Source organism: Giraffa tippelskirchi, chromosome 13, assembly GCF_054371585.1.
Source record: "Giraffa tippelskirchi isolate mGirTip1 chromosome 13, T2T-mGirTip1v1.2.pri, whole genome shotgun sequence".
Classification (NCBI taxonomy): Eukaryota; Metazoa; Chordata; class Mammalia; order Artiodactyla; family Giraffidae; genus Giraffa; species Giraffa tippelskirchi.
This window is the reverse complement of record NC_137287.1, coordinates 85,849,063-85,865,235: the sequence shown is the minus strand read 5'-3', so window position 1 is coordinate 85,865,235 and position 16,173 is coordinate 85,849,063. Positions and strand designations below refer to the sequence as shown.

At 58.3% G+C, this 16,173-nt stretch overlaps 1 protein-coding gene and 1 long non-coding RNA gene across 2 annotated transcripts; one reads left to right on the top strand and one right to left on the bottom strand.

Annotated features, from left to right (window-relative positions):
- Positions 1 to 732: 732 nt before the first annotated feature.
- On the bottom strand, positions 733 to 10,657 carry CST7 (cystatin F). The gene is made up of 4 exons (XM_081560469.1): positions 10,552 to 10,657; positions 3,052 to 3,224; positions 2,135 to 2,251; positions 733 to 1,157 (listed from the first exon to the last, which is right to left on the bottom strand). Exons 1-4 carry the CDS (start codon positions 10,619 to 10,621, stop codon positions 1,080 to 1,082), a joined length of 438 nt encoding a protein of 145 aa, XP_081416595.1. The 5' UTR covers positions 10,622 to 10,657; the 3' UTR covers positions 733 to 1,079.
- LOC145533323 (uncharacterized) lies at positions 1,717 to 5,735 on the top strand. Its single transcript, XR_014074001.1, has 3 exons — positions 1,717 to 1,875; positions 2,202 to 2,296; positions 2,636 to 5,735. It is a non-coding gene; the product is annotated as an uncharacterized LOC145533323 (long non-coding RNA).
- Positions 10,658 to 16,173: the final 5,516 nt, after the last annotated feature.

Genomic DNA, 16,173 nt, shown 5'->3' with positions numbered 1-16,173 from the left:
GTTCCTCAGAGCCTGGTCCGTCTGCAGCCCGGGATGGGGGCGGGGAGGGGGCCCGGAGCCGGATCCCAGAGTCTCCACGGCTGATGGGCAGGGGCGCAGGGCGTGGCAGAGAGGCTGGGGAACACTGTGGGTGGGCTGGCTGGAGTTTGGTTTTGGTCAGTTTGAGACCTGAGTGTTCCTTCTTGGTAGTAACTCGGTACATCTTAGAATCCCGGGTCCTTAACTTGACGTTTTCCCGGTGACACTGAATGAGATGGAGGTCTAGCTTGCCACTGTCAGAATCATTCTCTCTGAGGGCAGAGCCGTGGAGTTTTAAAAAGCACGCAGACTGGGTGGCAGTGCATGCCTCGAGGCCCCTGCTGGCTGACACCCACCTCCTGCGGTAAGTGACGCCATCATGGGGGGGGTCGGGCGGGGGTGCCCTGCGGCCGCTCCCCCAACACTTCTCTGTTCTAATGTCCTGTGAGGTCTGTGGGGCAGCGTCCGGGTAGCCCCATGGTTGTCAGGAGAAACCTGGCCTTGTGCTCCAGTGCATGTTGGTGCGTGAGGACAGAGGGGAGTTCAGAACCTGTGTGCTGCGTCAGTCGCGGTGGCCCCACGGGGATGTCCCAAGGCATCCGACCCTGGCGCTGGGCCTGGGGTTCCTGCCATGCCCTACCGTACGGCAGGCCCTCCCTTCACTGAGCTGCCTTTTCCAGTTCTCTCCTCAGTGGGTCAAGCACCAGGCAGAGCTTCGAGGGGGTCAATGCTTTATTCAGGTTTATTCCTAAGTGTTCACCTTGGAGGTTGTGACTGAGCTGGTCGGGTCCCTGCCCAGTGCTTGGATGATTATTCAGCCTGAAGGACAGCCCTCTGGGCTTTCCTCGAGGGCCTGGGACCTTGGGACAGTCGGGTGGGAGGGCCCTTGGGGTCGAGATCCCGTGTAACTCGCACCAGAGGACTCGCCCCATCTGTGCAGACCGGCTTCCCATCCCAGCAACGACGTGGCTGTCTGTGGGCTCCTGGCGCTACCATTCTGTTCCAGGTAGATGCTGTTCCTGAGGGCTGGTGACAGCAGGGACGGAGCTGGGAAGCGGTGATCAGTGACAGTGGAGGGTGGACACCTCGGTGGTCTGGAGCCAGGGGATGACCCAGACTTCAGAGTAGCAGCTGAGGGTCTGAAAGGAGGGGTAGCCTGAGGGTCCCCTTCCCAGAGGCTGCCCGCCCCACCAGGGCACCCCCACCCGCTGCGGAAGTGGGTTCCCAGTGCCACTGCCTTGGGGGGGGGTGTTATGTACACACGCATGTGCTTATGTGCACATGTTCCCATGTGTGCACGTCTGTGTGTGCACCCACACATAGGCATGTGTGTTTTCTTTACTGAAGAGTTCTCTTCCTGCCCTGACTTTATTTTGAAAAACTTCAAAACTTTCCTCTACAGGAAAGTTGCAAGAGTAATTCAAGAATACACACTTGGGCTTCCCTGGCAGTCCAGTGGTTAAGAGTCCACTGCCAGCATGGGGGCACGAGTTTGATCCCTCTTCCGTGAAGATCCCATGTGCTGTGGGGCAACCAAGCCTGTGAACCACAACTACTGAGCTTGTGCTTGTCAAAGAGAGAAGCCTCCGCAGTGAAAAGCCCCTGTACCACGACTAGAAAGTAGCCTACTTCCAGCAACGAAGACCAAGCACAGCCAAAAAGAAAAAAACAGTACATCCTCCACACCTCTGTTTACAGATTACCAAGTTTTGCCGCTGGCAACCCACTCTAGTACTCTTGCCTGGAGAATCGCATGGACAGAGGAGCCTGGCAGGCTTCAGTCGGTGGGGTCACAAAGAGTCGGACACGACTGAGCGACTAACCCTAAGTTCTGCCACCTCTGCTCTCCCCGAGTGTGTATGTATAATTTCTGAATTATGTCAAGGTGTTTCTGCTCTCCCTGCACTTCCATGCCTTCAGTGTGTGCTCCTGGACACGTGGCTCTGGGAGCGAGGAGGGTTGGGCGTTTGGGAACTCCCAGGGGGCCGCCTCCCACCCTCCGTCTCGGAGTGGGATCTGAAGCCTCCCGGGGACAGAAGTGCTGAGGGTGACCTTGACGCTGTGGAGGTGGTTGGGGGGGGGGTGCGAGGGGCGGGGAGGCGAGACCGTCTCTTACCCACTGCAGGGTGTGGTTGGTCTGGAAGCCGCAGTCATCCAGGTTTGCGTGCCCGGTCTTCTTGCAGGTGGTTCTGCCGATGTCCATGTCCAGCATGAACTTCAGGCCTTTCACTATCTGAGGGGACAGAGAGTGGGCCCGGGACACTGGGTCCAGGACATGGTGAGAGAGGGGATGAGCTGGGGGCCACCTCCCTCCCTCCAGGCTTGGGCCCGGGTTCCTGCAGGCAGTGGGGAGGGAAGACCCCGATCCTCTGGTCTGGGCCCCTAGAGCCCTGACGCAGCTTTCACCTGCGCAGACCACCCTCCACGATCCAGACAGCACCCTGCTTTAGAGTTTGCAGTCGCCAAAGAGAATAGAGAGAACACAGTCACCTGCCAACCCTGTGCCCAGGGGGTGACCATGAGTGTGTGCAGCATGCCGGGTGGTGGTGGGCAGCCTGCGTCCTCGGGTCAGTGGATGCGAAGCTTGTGACCGGCTGCCCTGGGCCCCTGCTTTTAGGGGGCGAGTGACTGTGTCCTGTACCCTCGACCTATGTTCCCAGGACCCAGGATGAGCCAGGCCTGGCTGCCCCATGGGGTCCCTGTGTGGGGAGCATCAGGCTTCCCATACGGGGTTACTGAGAAGCATGGGGACCTCCCAGGATATGACGTGTGTGGGGACAGGGCACAGTGGAGGCAGTGTGGCCAGAAGTGCTTTGGGGCCGCAGCGTAGGCACCCGCAGGCAGCCCTGAAGGTGGGCAGCAGTGCAGCTTGTGCCCCCACCCCAGGGACTGCACTGTCCACCCTGGGGAAGCCTGGTCTGCCGAGAGATGGTGCTGGCCTTGGAGCCTGATGCTGGTGGCCCCAGGCTGGTTCTGGGAGGGCAGATCTGGTCAGACCTGGCTGCCCTGTGCTGTCGCGAGCCCAGACCTCACCTGGACAAGGGCTCTGCTGACGCGGGACTCCCGGAACAAGAAGGCGTCGTTACTGCAGTTGTTGAAGCTCTCGGCGCTGTGTCGGGCTGCCCTGAGGACGTCCGGGTCGTTGGTCTTGATGGTCTTGGGAAATCCTGGTTTCACATCTGACTTAAGGATCTGGGAGCAAAAGTCTGGGCAAGAAACAGAACCAGACGAGAACTTTGCTGAGGGGTGGGGGCTTGGCACAGGGATCACGCCTCCCACCTCTGCTCCCAGTGTGGCCCCCACCCGTCCACCCCTCCCATCCGCCCACCTGGCCTATCCCCCTCCTGTGGCTGTGTACCCTCCCAGCCTGTCCACCCTGTGCCTCCCGGTGCATCTCCTGTGTGTCCCTGTGGCTGCCCCATCCTCAGCCGAGGGCCAATGTGGTGGGGGGCAGAGAGATGGATAAAAAGAGGTCCCGTCCCTGCCCGCCTGGCCCCTTTCAGAAGCCAGGTCGTCTCTGACAGTCACAGGAGCCTGGACAGCCCCCCAGAGCCTCTGTCAGAATGAGCCCTGGTGTGCAGAGAAGTCGCCTCTGGCCTCCGAGGCTGCCCTCTGGCTCCGACCCCTCTGCTCGTCTCCAGCAAGCGGCCGAGGGGGAAGTGCCTGGAGGCTGTCCATCACTTCCGGGACTCTGGACTGAAACCACCAGGCTGCCAGTTCCCCAGGGCACCCATGTGCTAGCCGCCAGGTCCCCGGGGCACCCGTGTGCTGCTCCTCTGGGAGTTCAGGAAGCAGGTGGATGGCAGCATTTGTAGTTGGCAGTTCAGGGCTGACTTGATTTCAAGCTGACATTTCTCAGTTTTTCTGTGGTGGTCACAGACTACTTGTGCATTAAAATCAAAATTGCGGGAGAGGGAGAATGGGAAGAGGGTTTGGGCGGTAGATTACTTCTCTTTACTAGGAATTCCCCCGATTTTCCTGAAGTCATCTTGTGCCCGAGGTGACCCGGAGCTGACCCATCCCCTGGTGCCCGCTCAGCTGTGGTCTTCCTCTGAGTCGCGTGGAGTGTGGGGTCCCTGTTGCATGCACGATGCGAGTCAGGGCTCAGCTGCGTTCTGGCCAGTGTGGAGGGTCTGTTAGCCTGTGCTGCCTGGAGGGGTACTCTGCTTCCTTTGACCGTGACCTTGGGGAGCACTTTGTGGAGGATTCAGTGGGGGTGGGGTCAGCACAAGGTGGGCAGGCCGGAGCCACATGTGTGGACGAGCTTCCAGGCATATAGTGTGGAGAGAGGGGTCAGTGCTGCCCGGGTCCCTCCTCATGGGGGCCTCGCTGGAACTGCAGACTTGGAGTGCTAGGTGTGGGCCCCACTATCGGAGGACACACAGCTCCCTGGTTGTGAAGAAATATCGGCTCCTGGGAGGAAAACCGTGCTGTGAGGTCAGCAGCACGTGGGGGCTTCATTCCTCAGGGGCCAGACTGGGGGACAGAGACCCCCAGTCATGAGGCTGACGGGCCGAGAGGACCTTCAACTTAAGCTGGGGGTGGGTGGGGGTTAGGGCCAGTGGGCTGGTTGGGCCAGGGCCTGGGAACCTGGCAGGATGGCCTGTGTGGGTCTGTGTGCCCAGGAGCCCGGGGTCAGAGATGCTGGAACCTCTCCTGGGGCCAGTCTGTCCGCAGATCCTAGCAGAGGCTGGGACGTGGCGGACGCCCAGCTCAGCTCGGCAGGGTGGTCTTGCCGGGATGTCAGTGATCCCGTGACTTAGATGGAGGCTCCCGGAGGAGGCTGGTCCTGCCGTCGCCTGAGGTCTTCACGAAGTCCTCCTTAGAACTGGGTGTCTGACGTGGCAGCGGGCACAGGAGACCCCCACCAGGAGTGAGAACCAGGCCGGCTGGGCCAGCCACATCAGCACGGCTGAGAGATTTCCTCTCTGTGTGGGTGGAGCATGGAGGGGGCGCTGGCCGTAGGCAGAGAAGGTGTGGGCCCTATCTGCATCTGGGTAGGGTCTCCGTGAGGCTTCTGACCTTACGTGTGACCCGCTGGTGCCCGTGACAGCCTCTTTGTCAGGGGGGCTGGCACTGGCTCCCCAAGCGGGACCCCTCCTGGCAGGTGGGCCCAGCTGGGTCCTTGGTTGAGTTGGAGCTCCAGACGGCACTGCGAGGCCCACTCAGCTGGGGGCCTGCTCCACCCTGGTGAGAACCTCCCAGCACGGGATGCTGTCACTGGTCCCCCACAAAGCTCTGTCCCCAGCGTCTCTGAGACTTTCCTTTGTAGTGACCTGGCCCTCATGTGATGTCCCACAGACGCTGGCCATGGCTGAGGTCTCTGGACGTGGCAGCTCTGTTGGTCGGCAGTCTGGGCCCTGAGCCCGTGGCTCCGACTCTGGTGCTGGAGGGCTCCTGGCCTGCTGTTGACGACAGGAAGTCCAGTGTGGTTTTCTTTTGGGAGAACAGCTTGATTTCTGCTCAACAGCATAGTCTAAACAGCAGGAGCACCGGTGGACAGCCCAGTCTCCCGTGTGTTTATAGGTCTATATCCATGCCTGTCAATTTTTCCTTTGTACAAATTACATATGGTGCCTTTTCTGATTATAAGCTTACCTATCTGGTAGGAAACTTGAAAAATACAGAGAAGTATAACAAAAATGTTAGAGCTCACTCTCAGTGTTGGAAAGATAATCACTGTCACCTGTTTTTTAAATAAAATGTATTAAATGTCATTTCACTTGAACTTAACATGATTGTATTAATAATAACGAAGTGAAACTAGACGAGTCCAGACCTCCGATGAACGTGCCTCCCAAACGTGTGACGTCAGTTCCTAAGTGATTTCGGTAAAATCACAGAGGTTATGAGGATCATTGGACTTGGTTTATTTTTAACTACATTTCCTAAAATATAGGCTTCAGTTCACTGAGGCCTTGTCAGCAGAGTTGTCGAAACAAACGATAGAACCTCATTTTTAGTTTGAAAAAGTTGAAAAGTCAAACCTATTTTCAGAACGATTCTTCAAGACATCAACAGGGAAAAGCTGGGGGCAGAATAAGCCCAAGGTGGGGGGGGGGGTCTTCTTCCAGAAGAGAGGCAGCTGGGTGGGGGCCAGGGTCCCAGCCAGGTAGCCCGGCCCCCCATCCCTGCCGAGGGGGTCCCAGGGGCTGTCTTCCTTGCACCTCTATCCTGTCTACAGGGAGAAAACAGGCCTCCAAGGAGTGCAGGGCAGGTTTAACTCCAGGTTCTAAAGCCGCACTCTTTTTTTCTCTCAAGAAGTATTTCTGGAGGGATGCTGGGAGTGATGCCGGGGGCTGGGGGGGCACACAGTCCAGAAGGTGGGGGACAGTGATGGTGACGGTGACCTGGCAGAAGGGGCTTCAGGAGGGAGCCAGGTGGGGACCAGTTAGAGGGCCGGGAGGTGTGTTGGGGTGGGGGGGTGGAGGGTGGGAAAGGAGAGCAGAGAGAGCCCTGAGCTGGAGGCTGGGTGTGGGGCCCGGAGCGGGACTGACTCACCCTGGTGGCAGGTGGTGGCTTGGTGATGTGGGCTGAGGACCACCAGGAGGCGAGGTTGTGAGGAGGAACAAACGCTCTGCGTCCCACACCCAGGGGTGGCGTGGAGGGAAGTGAGGTTTCCAGATGAGGTGGGGCGTGGGGGCTGTGGCCCCGAGGGGCACAGGGGATACGGAGGTGGGCAGACTCCTGATGGGGGTGGGCTGAGTCAGGAAGGAGAGAGGAGGCCCCCTCGTGGCTCTTGGGAGAGAAAGAGCTCTTCAGCTGGTCTGGAAGAAATAACTCAGGTGGCAGGAGATTTGGCAAAGACATGGAGGGCGGGGGCAGGGACTTGGGGAGGTTAGGGGGACGGCGGCAGGTGGCGGGCCCTGCGGGGGGGGTCCGGCCGCACCCGGGGACACAGTTGTCATGACACCCGGATGAGCCCCTGGGCAGGAGCACAAAGGCCTTGAGGGAGGATGGCAGAGGCCCAGCCTTCCCGTGGCCAGAGCAAACGCCCCCGGTGGAGATGGGATGTCGTTTTAGACCAGGTAACAGAACTGGGCCTGGACAGGTCATGGGCAGGGACCCGTGTGGGGCCGGCCCCTGGCAGACCCTACCTGTCTGCCCTGACACTGTCAAGGCTGCTCCCACTGACCCCCGGGTGGCTCGGACCAGGCCGCCCCTGTGGACTCCCTGGCCACTCCCTTCTGTGAAGTCACCCAGGTCCCTTCAGCCCCAGATTCAAGGGAATTGAGGACTCTTCTCCTCTCCTGGTGATCAGAATGGGAAGCAAAGCATCAAGGAACCGTTTTGATGTTTCTGGCTGAAAAGTTAACTTTCCATCAGAATCCCAAGTGACTCCTCCTCCAGCTCCTGTCTTCCCTGCTGGACAACCCCTTCTTCAGAACCAACACCAGCACCCCCGTGCTCTCGGTGGCCAGGCCCTGTGCTCGCCCTCAAAGGGTGGGGCACTCTGCTCCCACCAGCAGTTTGTGGGTGCTTCACAGGCGTCTAGGGGTCAGGGCAGGTCCACTGCTGACCAGGTGGACCAGAGCTCAGGGGGCGCTGTCCGCAGCCCCGTGAGTGGCAGCAACAGTTAACTGTTCCCACGCAGGTTACAGAGGATTGGGTCTGCCCTCGAATCACCACCAAACATTCAGAAAGCGTCCCGGGAGAGGACAGCAACTTCCTGACAAGGACCGGCTGTAAAATGAATCAGTAGCAAATGTTTTGCATCAACAAACGTCCCTCAACTTGCTTTTCTAAAAAATGAAGACACGTGGGAGGCACTGAAGCCTGGACGCTGGCTGTGGTCCACGCACTGAAGCCGGGGAGGGGGGGGCCGGGCCTTTGTGGAGTCCATCCCTCGGGCCTCGTGATCCCTCCCCGTGGGTGGATGAATGACCCTGCGGGGAGGGAGTTTCCTGCTGTAGAAGGGCAAGGGGGCTCCTGGGCGGCCTGAGGCTCCCCACCCCTTCCTGTTTCAGGAATGTTCTTCTAGGTGTGACTGGGAGGTGGGGGAACCCGAGAAGAGAACCAGGGTGCCCAGGAGTGGAACATTGACGTCTCTGCTGAAGGCCCACACCCTACCCCATGTCCCTGGGGGTTTCCTCCCGGTAGTTGCTTCCCTGCCAGCTTCATGGGGCCCTTGTCGTGGGCAGGGCCTGGGGCTCACACTGGAGGCTGGGGGGGCGTGCCCAGGGACTGGGGTGCTGGTGTCCACGGTCTGCCTGGAGGTTCACCCCGAGCCATGCACCCTCATGTGAACATCTCAGTGAGCCGGTGGTCGCCCCTAGGGGGGCACCCACCGGCTATGCTCTGGGGGCTCTGAGGGATGAGTCGCCCTTTGTTTAGGGGGCGTGGATGTTCCCCTGCACAGAGAGGATGCTAGTTAGTCCCAGCCTTAACCCACCGGGACCTGCCCAGAGTGAATCCCAGCTCTGTCTCTCAAAGGCTGTGTGGTCTTGGGGAAACTGCTTGACCTCTCTGAGTCTCTCTTGATGGCACCTACCCCTCAGGGTTGTGGTGAAAGTACAGGAGACCATCCGCAGGAAGGTCTTGTCGCTAACGGAAGTGTAATAGTGTCGCGACTGTCAAATATCAACTATGCAAAATGGCTGCAGTGGGGGCAAAGAGTGTCCCAGCTGGAAAAAAGAAACCTCAGAATGCAGAAACCCCATGCTGAGATGCGTCAGTTCCCCCCCACCCCCCGGGATGCAGCCCAGCATGGGCCTCCCTTGTGGAGGGTGGTCTCTGTGTGTGCCCAGGTCCTGTCACTGGTGGCCAGTGGGCTGGACCCCAGGCCCTGCCCAGGTGGCCTGTGGTGGGAAGCTAGGCCCCTGGGATCCTGACTAGGGGGGCTTCCCAGGAGAGGTGAGAGTCAGCTTGAGAGAGAAGGGCTTTCCATTCTCAACCGAAGGCAAAGCGGCTAAAGAAATCAGCGCAGTGGTTTCCTAGGTTCTGAAGGGCTCAGGTCAGCGCAGTTCAGTGCCAGGGGTGGGGAGAAGTCAGGTGCCCAGGGCGCGACACTGGGGGCCCCTGTCCCCCCACCGTGGAAGGCTCTGGAATTTGTTCTTGGAGGAGGGCTGTGGTGAGGGCAGACTCGGGGCCCGGGCTGAACTGTCTCTGCCGGACCACCAGCCAGGGACCTCCAAGCCCCTCACTCTACAGACAGGGCCCGAGGCCCTCGCTGGTCCTGGCCTCCATCACAGCAGAGAGGGTCTGTGTGGTGTGGGGGCTGCGGCCAGCAGAGGCTCAGGACCTGAGGTTCGGGCGGGTGACTGCCCAGGGCCCCAGACCCAGGGGGACTGCCTTCCTTGGACCGCAGTAGCCAGGCTCCTCCTGGGCCTCAGGCGGTGCAATGATTTGCCCATCTCATGGATGGTGAGACTGAGGCTCAGAGAGGCTCAAGGTCCTAAGGCCTCTGCATGTGAGTTGGACCGTGGGCCCTCCTCCATCTTTGCTGCGGGGCTGCGAGCAGAGCTGACAGGGGAGGGCCTGGCCGCCAGAGGGGCAGCGGCAGGGGCAGGCCTCTCCCGTGGGGTTGGAGACGGCTGGGTCCAGGGCCAAACCCTGGCAGAGGACAGGCAGTCCCACCAAGGGAAGAGGCCCGTGCCTAGTGCCTCTGGGCCAGGATTCCCCTCGCCATCCCCTTGTTAGGGGAGGAAGCGAGGCAGCAGAAGCAGCTTAGGGCAGGGGCGGGGGCAGGAACGCCCATCCCAGTGCGGTGGAGATGCGGGCCCCTCATTCAGGCTTTCCCTTCGGGTGGGTACTTGGGGGTCCCAGGCAGACAGACGGCCCGGAGGAGAGGCTCCATGAGGTTCACAGTGTGAGCTAAGACCGTGGCCCAGGGGAGGGGACCGAGGCAGGGTGTCTGGTCCCTGTGATCCCCGAGATGGGCCAGAGCCCCAGGCAGTGTCGCCCACTCCCGAGGCTGAGACCCCTTCAGGGACTGAGAAGCTTGGACTGTCCCCTTGTCACCTGCCCAGGCACCTCCACCTGGTCACTGTGGCCAGGCTTCAGCCTCCTTCGAAGACGGAGGAAGGCAGAGACCAGTTGCTGCCTGGGCACTGCCCCCACCCCCTGCACTGCCGCTGGTCATTTCAGCTCCTGCCAACAGCTTCCTTGTGCACGTGGGGGCAGGTGTTCAAGGGCTGTGTGACTGGGCGAGTCACCTACCCTCTCTGGGCCTCATTTCCTGGCGGGTCCCCTCGCCTTCCCTTAGTGGTGGCTTGGCCGGAAGGATAAAGGTCCCCCCAGACAAGTCACAGGGCCGCAGTGGAGGCTGGAAGGATGTGCTCTCAGATAGAAATGGCCTGACCCTGCGAGCTGTCCCCATGGAGGGGCCCTGGTGGGGGGGCCTCCTCTGGGCACCCACAGACACCAGGAGTGGCGGGAAACAGAAGGCGCTTCCCTGGCCCCCAGAGTCCCCAGTATCCCCAAAGCCTGCTCCCCACAAAGGCAGCTGCTGTGAGGTCCCCTGGAATGTGCCTTGGTGACAACGTGTGAGCAGCAAGCTCACGGCACCTGGGCAGTGGGGAGATCCCCTCTTACCTGGTGAAGGCTTCCCCAAGACACCCAGGACCAGGCCACAGATGGCCAGCAGCGCCCCGGCGGGCTGCATGGCTGTGCTCAGACTGTGCTGGGCAGGGGCGCCTCCCCGAGGTGGTGGGGGAGCCCCGCCCCACGAACCGCCTGTCTGGAGCGGGCTGGTGGTTTCTTGCTCTTCACCTCCACATCTCTTAGCTAGAAACTCAACCGCTTCCTTTGTAAGAATTTCCAAACAACGATTATTTGCAGAGGGAGGAGGAAGAAGTGAGAGCAGCTAGCAAAACCTCTGCGATTTTCTGCCCTGGAACACGTGGAAGAGATGTTCAGAGAAAAACGATCAGGGATTTTCAGAACAGATGCTCGGAGTTTCTCCTCCAAAGGCCCAGATTCTGGGGTCCCAGTGGCCCCCTGCTGGAGACCGTCCTCCTGGCACGAATGGACCAGTCTCCCTGGGAAGTGGCCAGAAACTAGGGTGCAGACTGCAGTTCAGAGGAGCCAGGTGAGAAGCAGGGTTTGCTGATCCTCCAACCTTTGGCTCAGAGCCAGCAAAGGAGAGGAAGGAACAGGGCCTGGCCCAGTGGTCCTGGCGCCCTGCCCGAGCGCCCTCTACGAGCCCAACCCGCGGTTAGGAGCGGGGGCTCTGGAACCACGTGGCCTGCGGCTCAGCCCCTGAACACCTGGATGACCTGGGGTGAGGGTCTCCAAGCCTCAGTTCCTCAGTCAGTTTGTGCTGAGGATTTGGGGACATCGTGACTGTAACAGCCCTTGTTACAGCCTGTTAGTGTTAGTTAGTTAGTGTGAGTCAGTCGTGTCTGACTCTTTGCGACCCCATGGACTGTCGCCCACCAGGCTCCTCTGTCCATGGGATTCTCCAGGCAAGAATACTGGAGTGGGTTACCTTCTCCAGGGGAATCTTCCCAACCCGGGGATTGAACCTGGATCTCCTGCATGGCAGACGGATTCTTCACCATCTGAGCCACCAAGTGCCTGCGCCTTCCACCATTTGCTGCAGGGAGTCGGGCTGCCCTGTGCTCACGGCCTTGACCCTGCGGTAACTCAGGGGCCCGCGGTCACTGCTGCCAGTCCTTAGGGCTAGGGGTCATTCCCACTTTCAGGAGCTCTGGGGTAGGGGGGCTCAGAGTGGTTATGGGATCTGCCTACGGCCCGTCTCCGGGCCTCGGCCCTGTCGTCTGTGAATGTGGGTGACAGTCCACCTTGCTGCCCAGGTCTGTGGATGAGCAGATGCCCGGAGATGAGGAAGGAGTGGGGATTACAGTGTGTTACGGGCCCTGGGGAAGTGTGTGTATGTGTGTGTGTGTGTACTGTGTATGCATGCGCACCCTGGGGAAGTGTGTGTGTGGTGTATATGTACTGTGTTACATGTGTCCTGTGTATGCATGTACACCCCAGGGAAGTGTGTGTGTGTTCCCTGTATGCATGTGCATCCCGGGGAAGTGTGTGTGTGCTGTGTGTGTACTGTGTTACACGTGTCTTGTGTATTCATGTACACCCCAAGGAAGTGTGTGTGTGTCTTACATGTATGCATGTGCACCCCGGGGAAGTGTGTGTCTGTGTGTGTGTACTGTGTATGCATGTGCACCCTGGAGAAGTGTGTGTGTGTGTGTACAGGGTATGCATGTGCATGCTGGGGAAGTGTGTGTGTGGTGTGTGTGTACTGTGCTACATGTGTCCTGTGTATGTGTGTACATCCCAGGGAAGTGTGTGTGTGGTGTGTGTGTACTGTGCTACATGTGTCCTGTGTATGTGTGTACATCCCGGGGAAGTGTGTGTGTGCGTTACATGTGTGCATGTGCATCCTGGGGAGTGTGTGTGTGTGTACTGTGTTACATGTATCCTGTGTATGCATGTGCACCCCGGGGAAGTGTGTGTCTGTGTGTGTGTGTACTGTGTATGCATGTGTACCCTGGGGAAGTGTGTGTGTGTGTGTACTGTGCTATATGTGTCCTGTGTACGCATGTACACCCTGGGGAAGTGTGTGTGTGTTAAATGTATGCATGTGCACCCCGGGGAAGTATGTGTGTGTGTGTGTGTGTATGTGTACTGTGTATGCATGTGCACCCTGGGGAAGTGTGTGTATGGTGTGTGTACTGTGCTACATGTGTCCTGTGTATGCATGTACACCCTGGGGAAGTGTGTGTGTGTTAAATGTATGCATGTGCATCCCAAGGAAGTGTGTGTGTGTGTGTGTGTACTGCGTATGCACATCCAGCAGTCTTTGTTTCAGTCTTGATATGTGTCTGAATGTGAACCTGTGTAAGCATGTGTTTCTGAGTGTGAATGAAAGGTGCATATGTGCTTATGAGCAGATGTGTGTAAGTTTGTGTGAGTGGGTGTTTGGTATGTATGTTGTGATGTTGGTTTTATGTGTCAACTTAACTGGGCCACTGAGGACCCAGACACTTGGTCAAGCATGATCACCTGTGTGTTCATAAGGAATGTTTCTAGAAGGGATCAGCGTTGGAGCCAGTAAACTGACGAAGGCACCCAGTCCTCCTGTGTGGTGCGCCTCATCCAATCAGTGAGAGGCCTGAACACAACAAAGGCTGAGGAATAGGAATCCTCCCTGCCTGTCTGTCTTCCAGCTAGGTCATCTGTCTTCTCCAGCCTTCAGACTCGGACTGGGACTGTCCTGGGTCCAGACTTCTCAGCCTCCTTGATCCCACAAGCTAATGCCTTGTGATAAATCCCTCCCCACTGCCTCTGTCTCTCTGGAGAACCTGACTGATACCCTCAGGCAGGTGTCTGTGTGTGTGTATCTGTGTGAGAGTGTATACATTTGTGAGTCTGCCTGTTTGCTTGTGTGTCTCTATAAATGTGTGTGTATCTGTGTGAGAGTGTATACAGCTTGCGAGTCTGCCTGTTCACGTGTGTGTGTGTCTATGCATGTGTGTGATTGTGTGTAGGTGTGTACATGCACTCTTTTTGCCCCACCCGTGGCCTGGCTGCTGGGGATCTCGGACTCTGCACTGAGCCCCACTCATTCATTCAAGGGTCCGTTCATCACTCACCTCCTGCCACTTTTTCCTGCACGAAGTGTGGTGTGTGGTCCCCTGCCCAGTGTGGTCAGGACTCCCTGGGCCCTGGATATAAGTGCAGCTTCTTGGGCTCTACTCCTGATCAGGCTCTGTGAGGGGGACCCAGGAATGTTCCACAAACCCTCCATGAGACCTTTGGTCTCCAAGGTCAAGCTTTCTGGCCTGGAAGGTCACTGGCAAGCATGGTGTCCTTCTGACTTCCACGCCGTGCCCGTTGCTGATTGGCTGGAGCCATCCAGCTCTCAGACTGTCCTTCCTGGGCAGCCCAGCCACATGGCCATGGAGTGAATGGGACACCGTAGCCGTACCGTGGCTCTCAGGTCCCTAGCTTCCTGCCTTGTGCCGTCCGTCTTGGCCATGTCTGGGCCCAGGGAGCCGGGGCTCTGCCTGCACTGCTGCTGCATTAGTTCTGATGACAGTGGTGGTGATGATTAGAGGGCGTGTTCTAGCACTGGCTCTGTGCCCAGCCATTTTCTAAGCTCCATTTTTTCAATCCCCACACTGTTTGACAGGGAAACAGACACAAGGGTTGAGGAGTTGCAGGACATTCTGAAGAGCTGGGGCCCAGGCAAGCAGTGTGGTCCTAGCTGCTGTCCTGCACCCCTCGCCCCCAACCCTGCCCAGGGGCCTGAGCCTGAAGTGCTGGCAAGCCTACAGACGTCAGCTTGGCCACGGGGGTCCCTGATGGTGGCCCGAGGGGGCTGGCATCTGTCCAGCACGACTGTTAGCAAAAGCATTACAAGGCCCTGCAGAACAGGGAGTGTGGGAGCCTTGGGAGTGTGTGTGTGTGTGTGTGACTTTTGTGCACCCAAACAATGTACAGAAGAAACACAAAAACAGGTTGCCCCTGGAGAAGATTATCCAATGGACTTCTGACCCCTTGTGTTTGCATGCACTTTATTTTCTTAAGTCCACAGTAGTTGTCTGAATGGAGAAGCAGGAGGGTGCTTTTGGTCCAAAAAGAGCTGCTGGTGTGAGTGGGGGGCGAGCAGACTTTTTCCACATGGTGGTGCTGTGACCCAAGAAACAAGCAGGTCTAGCCTGGCATTTCCCAGGCTTGGGGCTGGGGGCTGGGGGCTTCCTCCTCTGCTCTGGGACCCCCCTGCTCCTGTCTTAACGTCTGCACTGTTTTGGTGATGGATTTCAGCAGACCTCGGCCCTCTCTGGGGAAACGCAGTTCTCAGCAGGGAGGACTCTGCATATCTTTGGCCTGGGGGCTCTTCACCCTCCCCAGCCCGGGCTTCATCCTGGGGGATTTGGGTGCTTGTGGGGGTGGGGTTCCCACACCCAGTGCAGCCCACAACCCTCCGTCAAGGCTACTCTTCTGCACATGGGGGCTGCATGGCTGGGCACAGCTGCTCCACTAGATCTGGGATGTCCCTGGGGAGATTCCCCAGGGGGTGTCTGCAGTCACCTAAGACACTGATGCCCCATCTGGACAGATCTCTGCAGGGCTGTCGGCCTGATGGCTCCTGCAGTGGCAAGCAGAAGCTTCATTGCCTTTTATGAACTAGCCTTCGAAGTTACATGGGGTTACTTGTGTCATAACCACAGACCTGTGCTGTGCTTATCACTTAGCTGTGTTTGACTCTTTTCCACCCCATGGACTATACAGTCCATGGGATTCTCCAGGCCAGAATACTGGAGTGGGTTGCCGTGTCCTCCTTCAGGGGATCTTCCCAACCCAGGGACCGAACCCAGGTCTGCCACATTGTAGGTGGATTCTTTACCGTCTGAGCGACCAGGGAGGCCCAAGAATCCTGAAGTGGGTGGCCTATCCCTTCTCCAGAGGATCTTCCCGACCCAGGAATTGAACTGGGATTTCCTGCATTTCAGGCAGATTCTTTACCAGCTGAGCTACCAGGGAAGCAGACCAACATAGACTCAAAGGACAGGAGACAAAGCCGGCCCCATCTCTCGGGGCCAGTGTCACCGAAAGAAGAGTGTGGGGGAGGGGACATGGCTGCCTCAGGTGGGTCCAGAGAGAATCAAAGGCTAAACCTCTCTGGAAGGGACCCTGCCTCCCTGACTTTACCACCCACTGTAGGTAAGCCTGCAGGTGAACCTTTACCACACCTGTTGCTGTCTGCATGGTCAGGACAGGGCGGTGGGGCAGTGGGTCAGTGGGCAATTGGGCCCCACAGCCCAGGAGTTCTGTTTAGGAGGGGCTGACACCAGCTCTTGGAGTGGGCTCTGATCAGCCCATGTCAGCTCAGTGGGTTAACAGGTGGACAAATGACCAAAGGACTTACATCTGTGGTGGAGGGAGGAAAATGTGTCTTGCTTCACAATCCTGTTCCCCCCTCTTTCTTCATGTACATCAATTAAGCAGCACATAGCCCCCCAAAGCCGCTGGTAGCCTTCTTGGTATAGGAGGACAGCCTGGCTGAGGAGGAAGCTCTAACGGGACAATTTTAGAGACTCAGCCATTACAAACTCCTGGATCAAATCCACCCTGAAACTCATATGCTGCTAGATTTTCCAGTTATGATTGCAGGCACAGTGGGACTTGGCTCCTGGACACTGCACACAACCTGCCTTACTCGTGGCAATGCTGTGGTTCTGTCCA

Coding starts and splice junctions, on each gene's coding strand:
- CST7 (XM_081560469.1), bottom strand. CDS start 10,621: ATGCAGCCCGCCGGGGCGCTGCTGGCCATCTGTGGCCTGGTCCTGGGT. Junction 3,225..10,551: donor CTTGGGGAAGCCTTCACCAG/GTAAGAGGGGAT, acceptor TTTCTTGCCCAG/ACTTTTGCTCCCAGATCCTT. Junction 1,158..2,134: donor CCAACCACACCCTGCAGTGG/GTAAGAGACGGT, acceptor CCCTCCTTTCAG/ACCCTCAGCTGCTACTCTGA.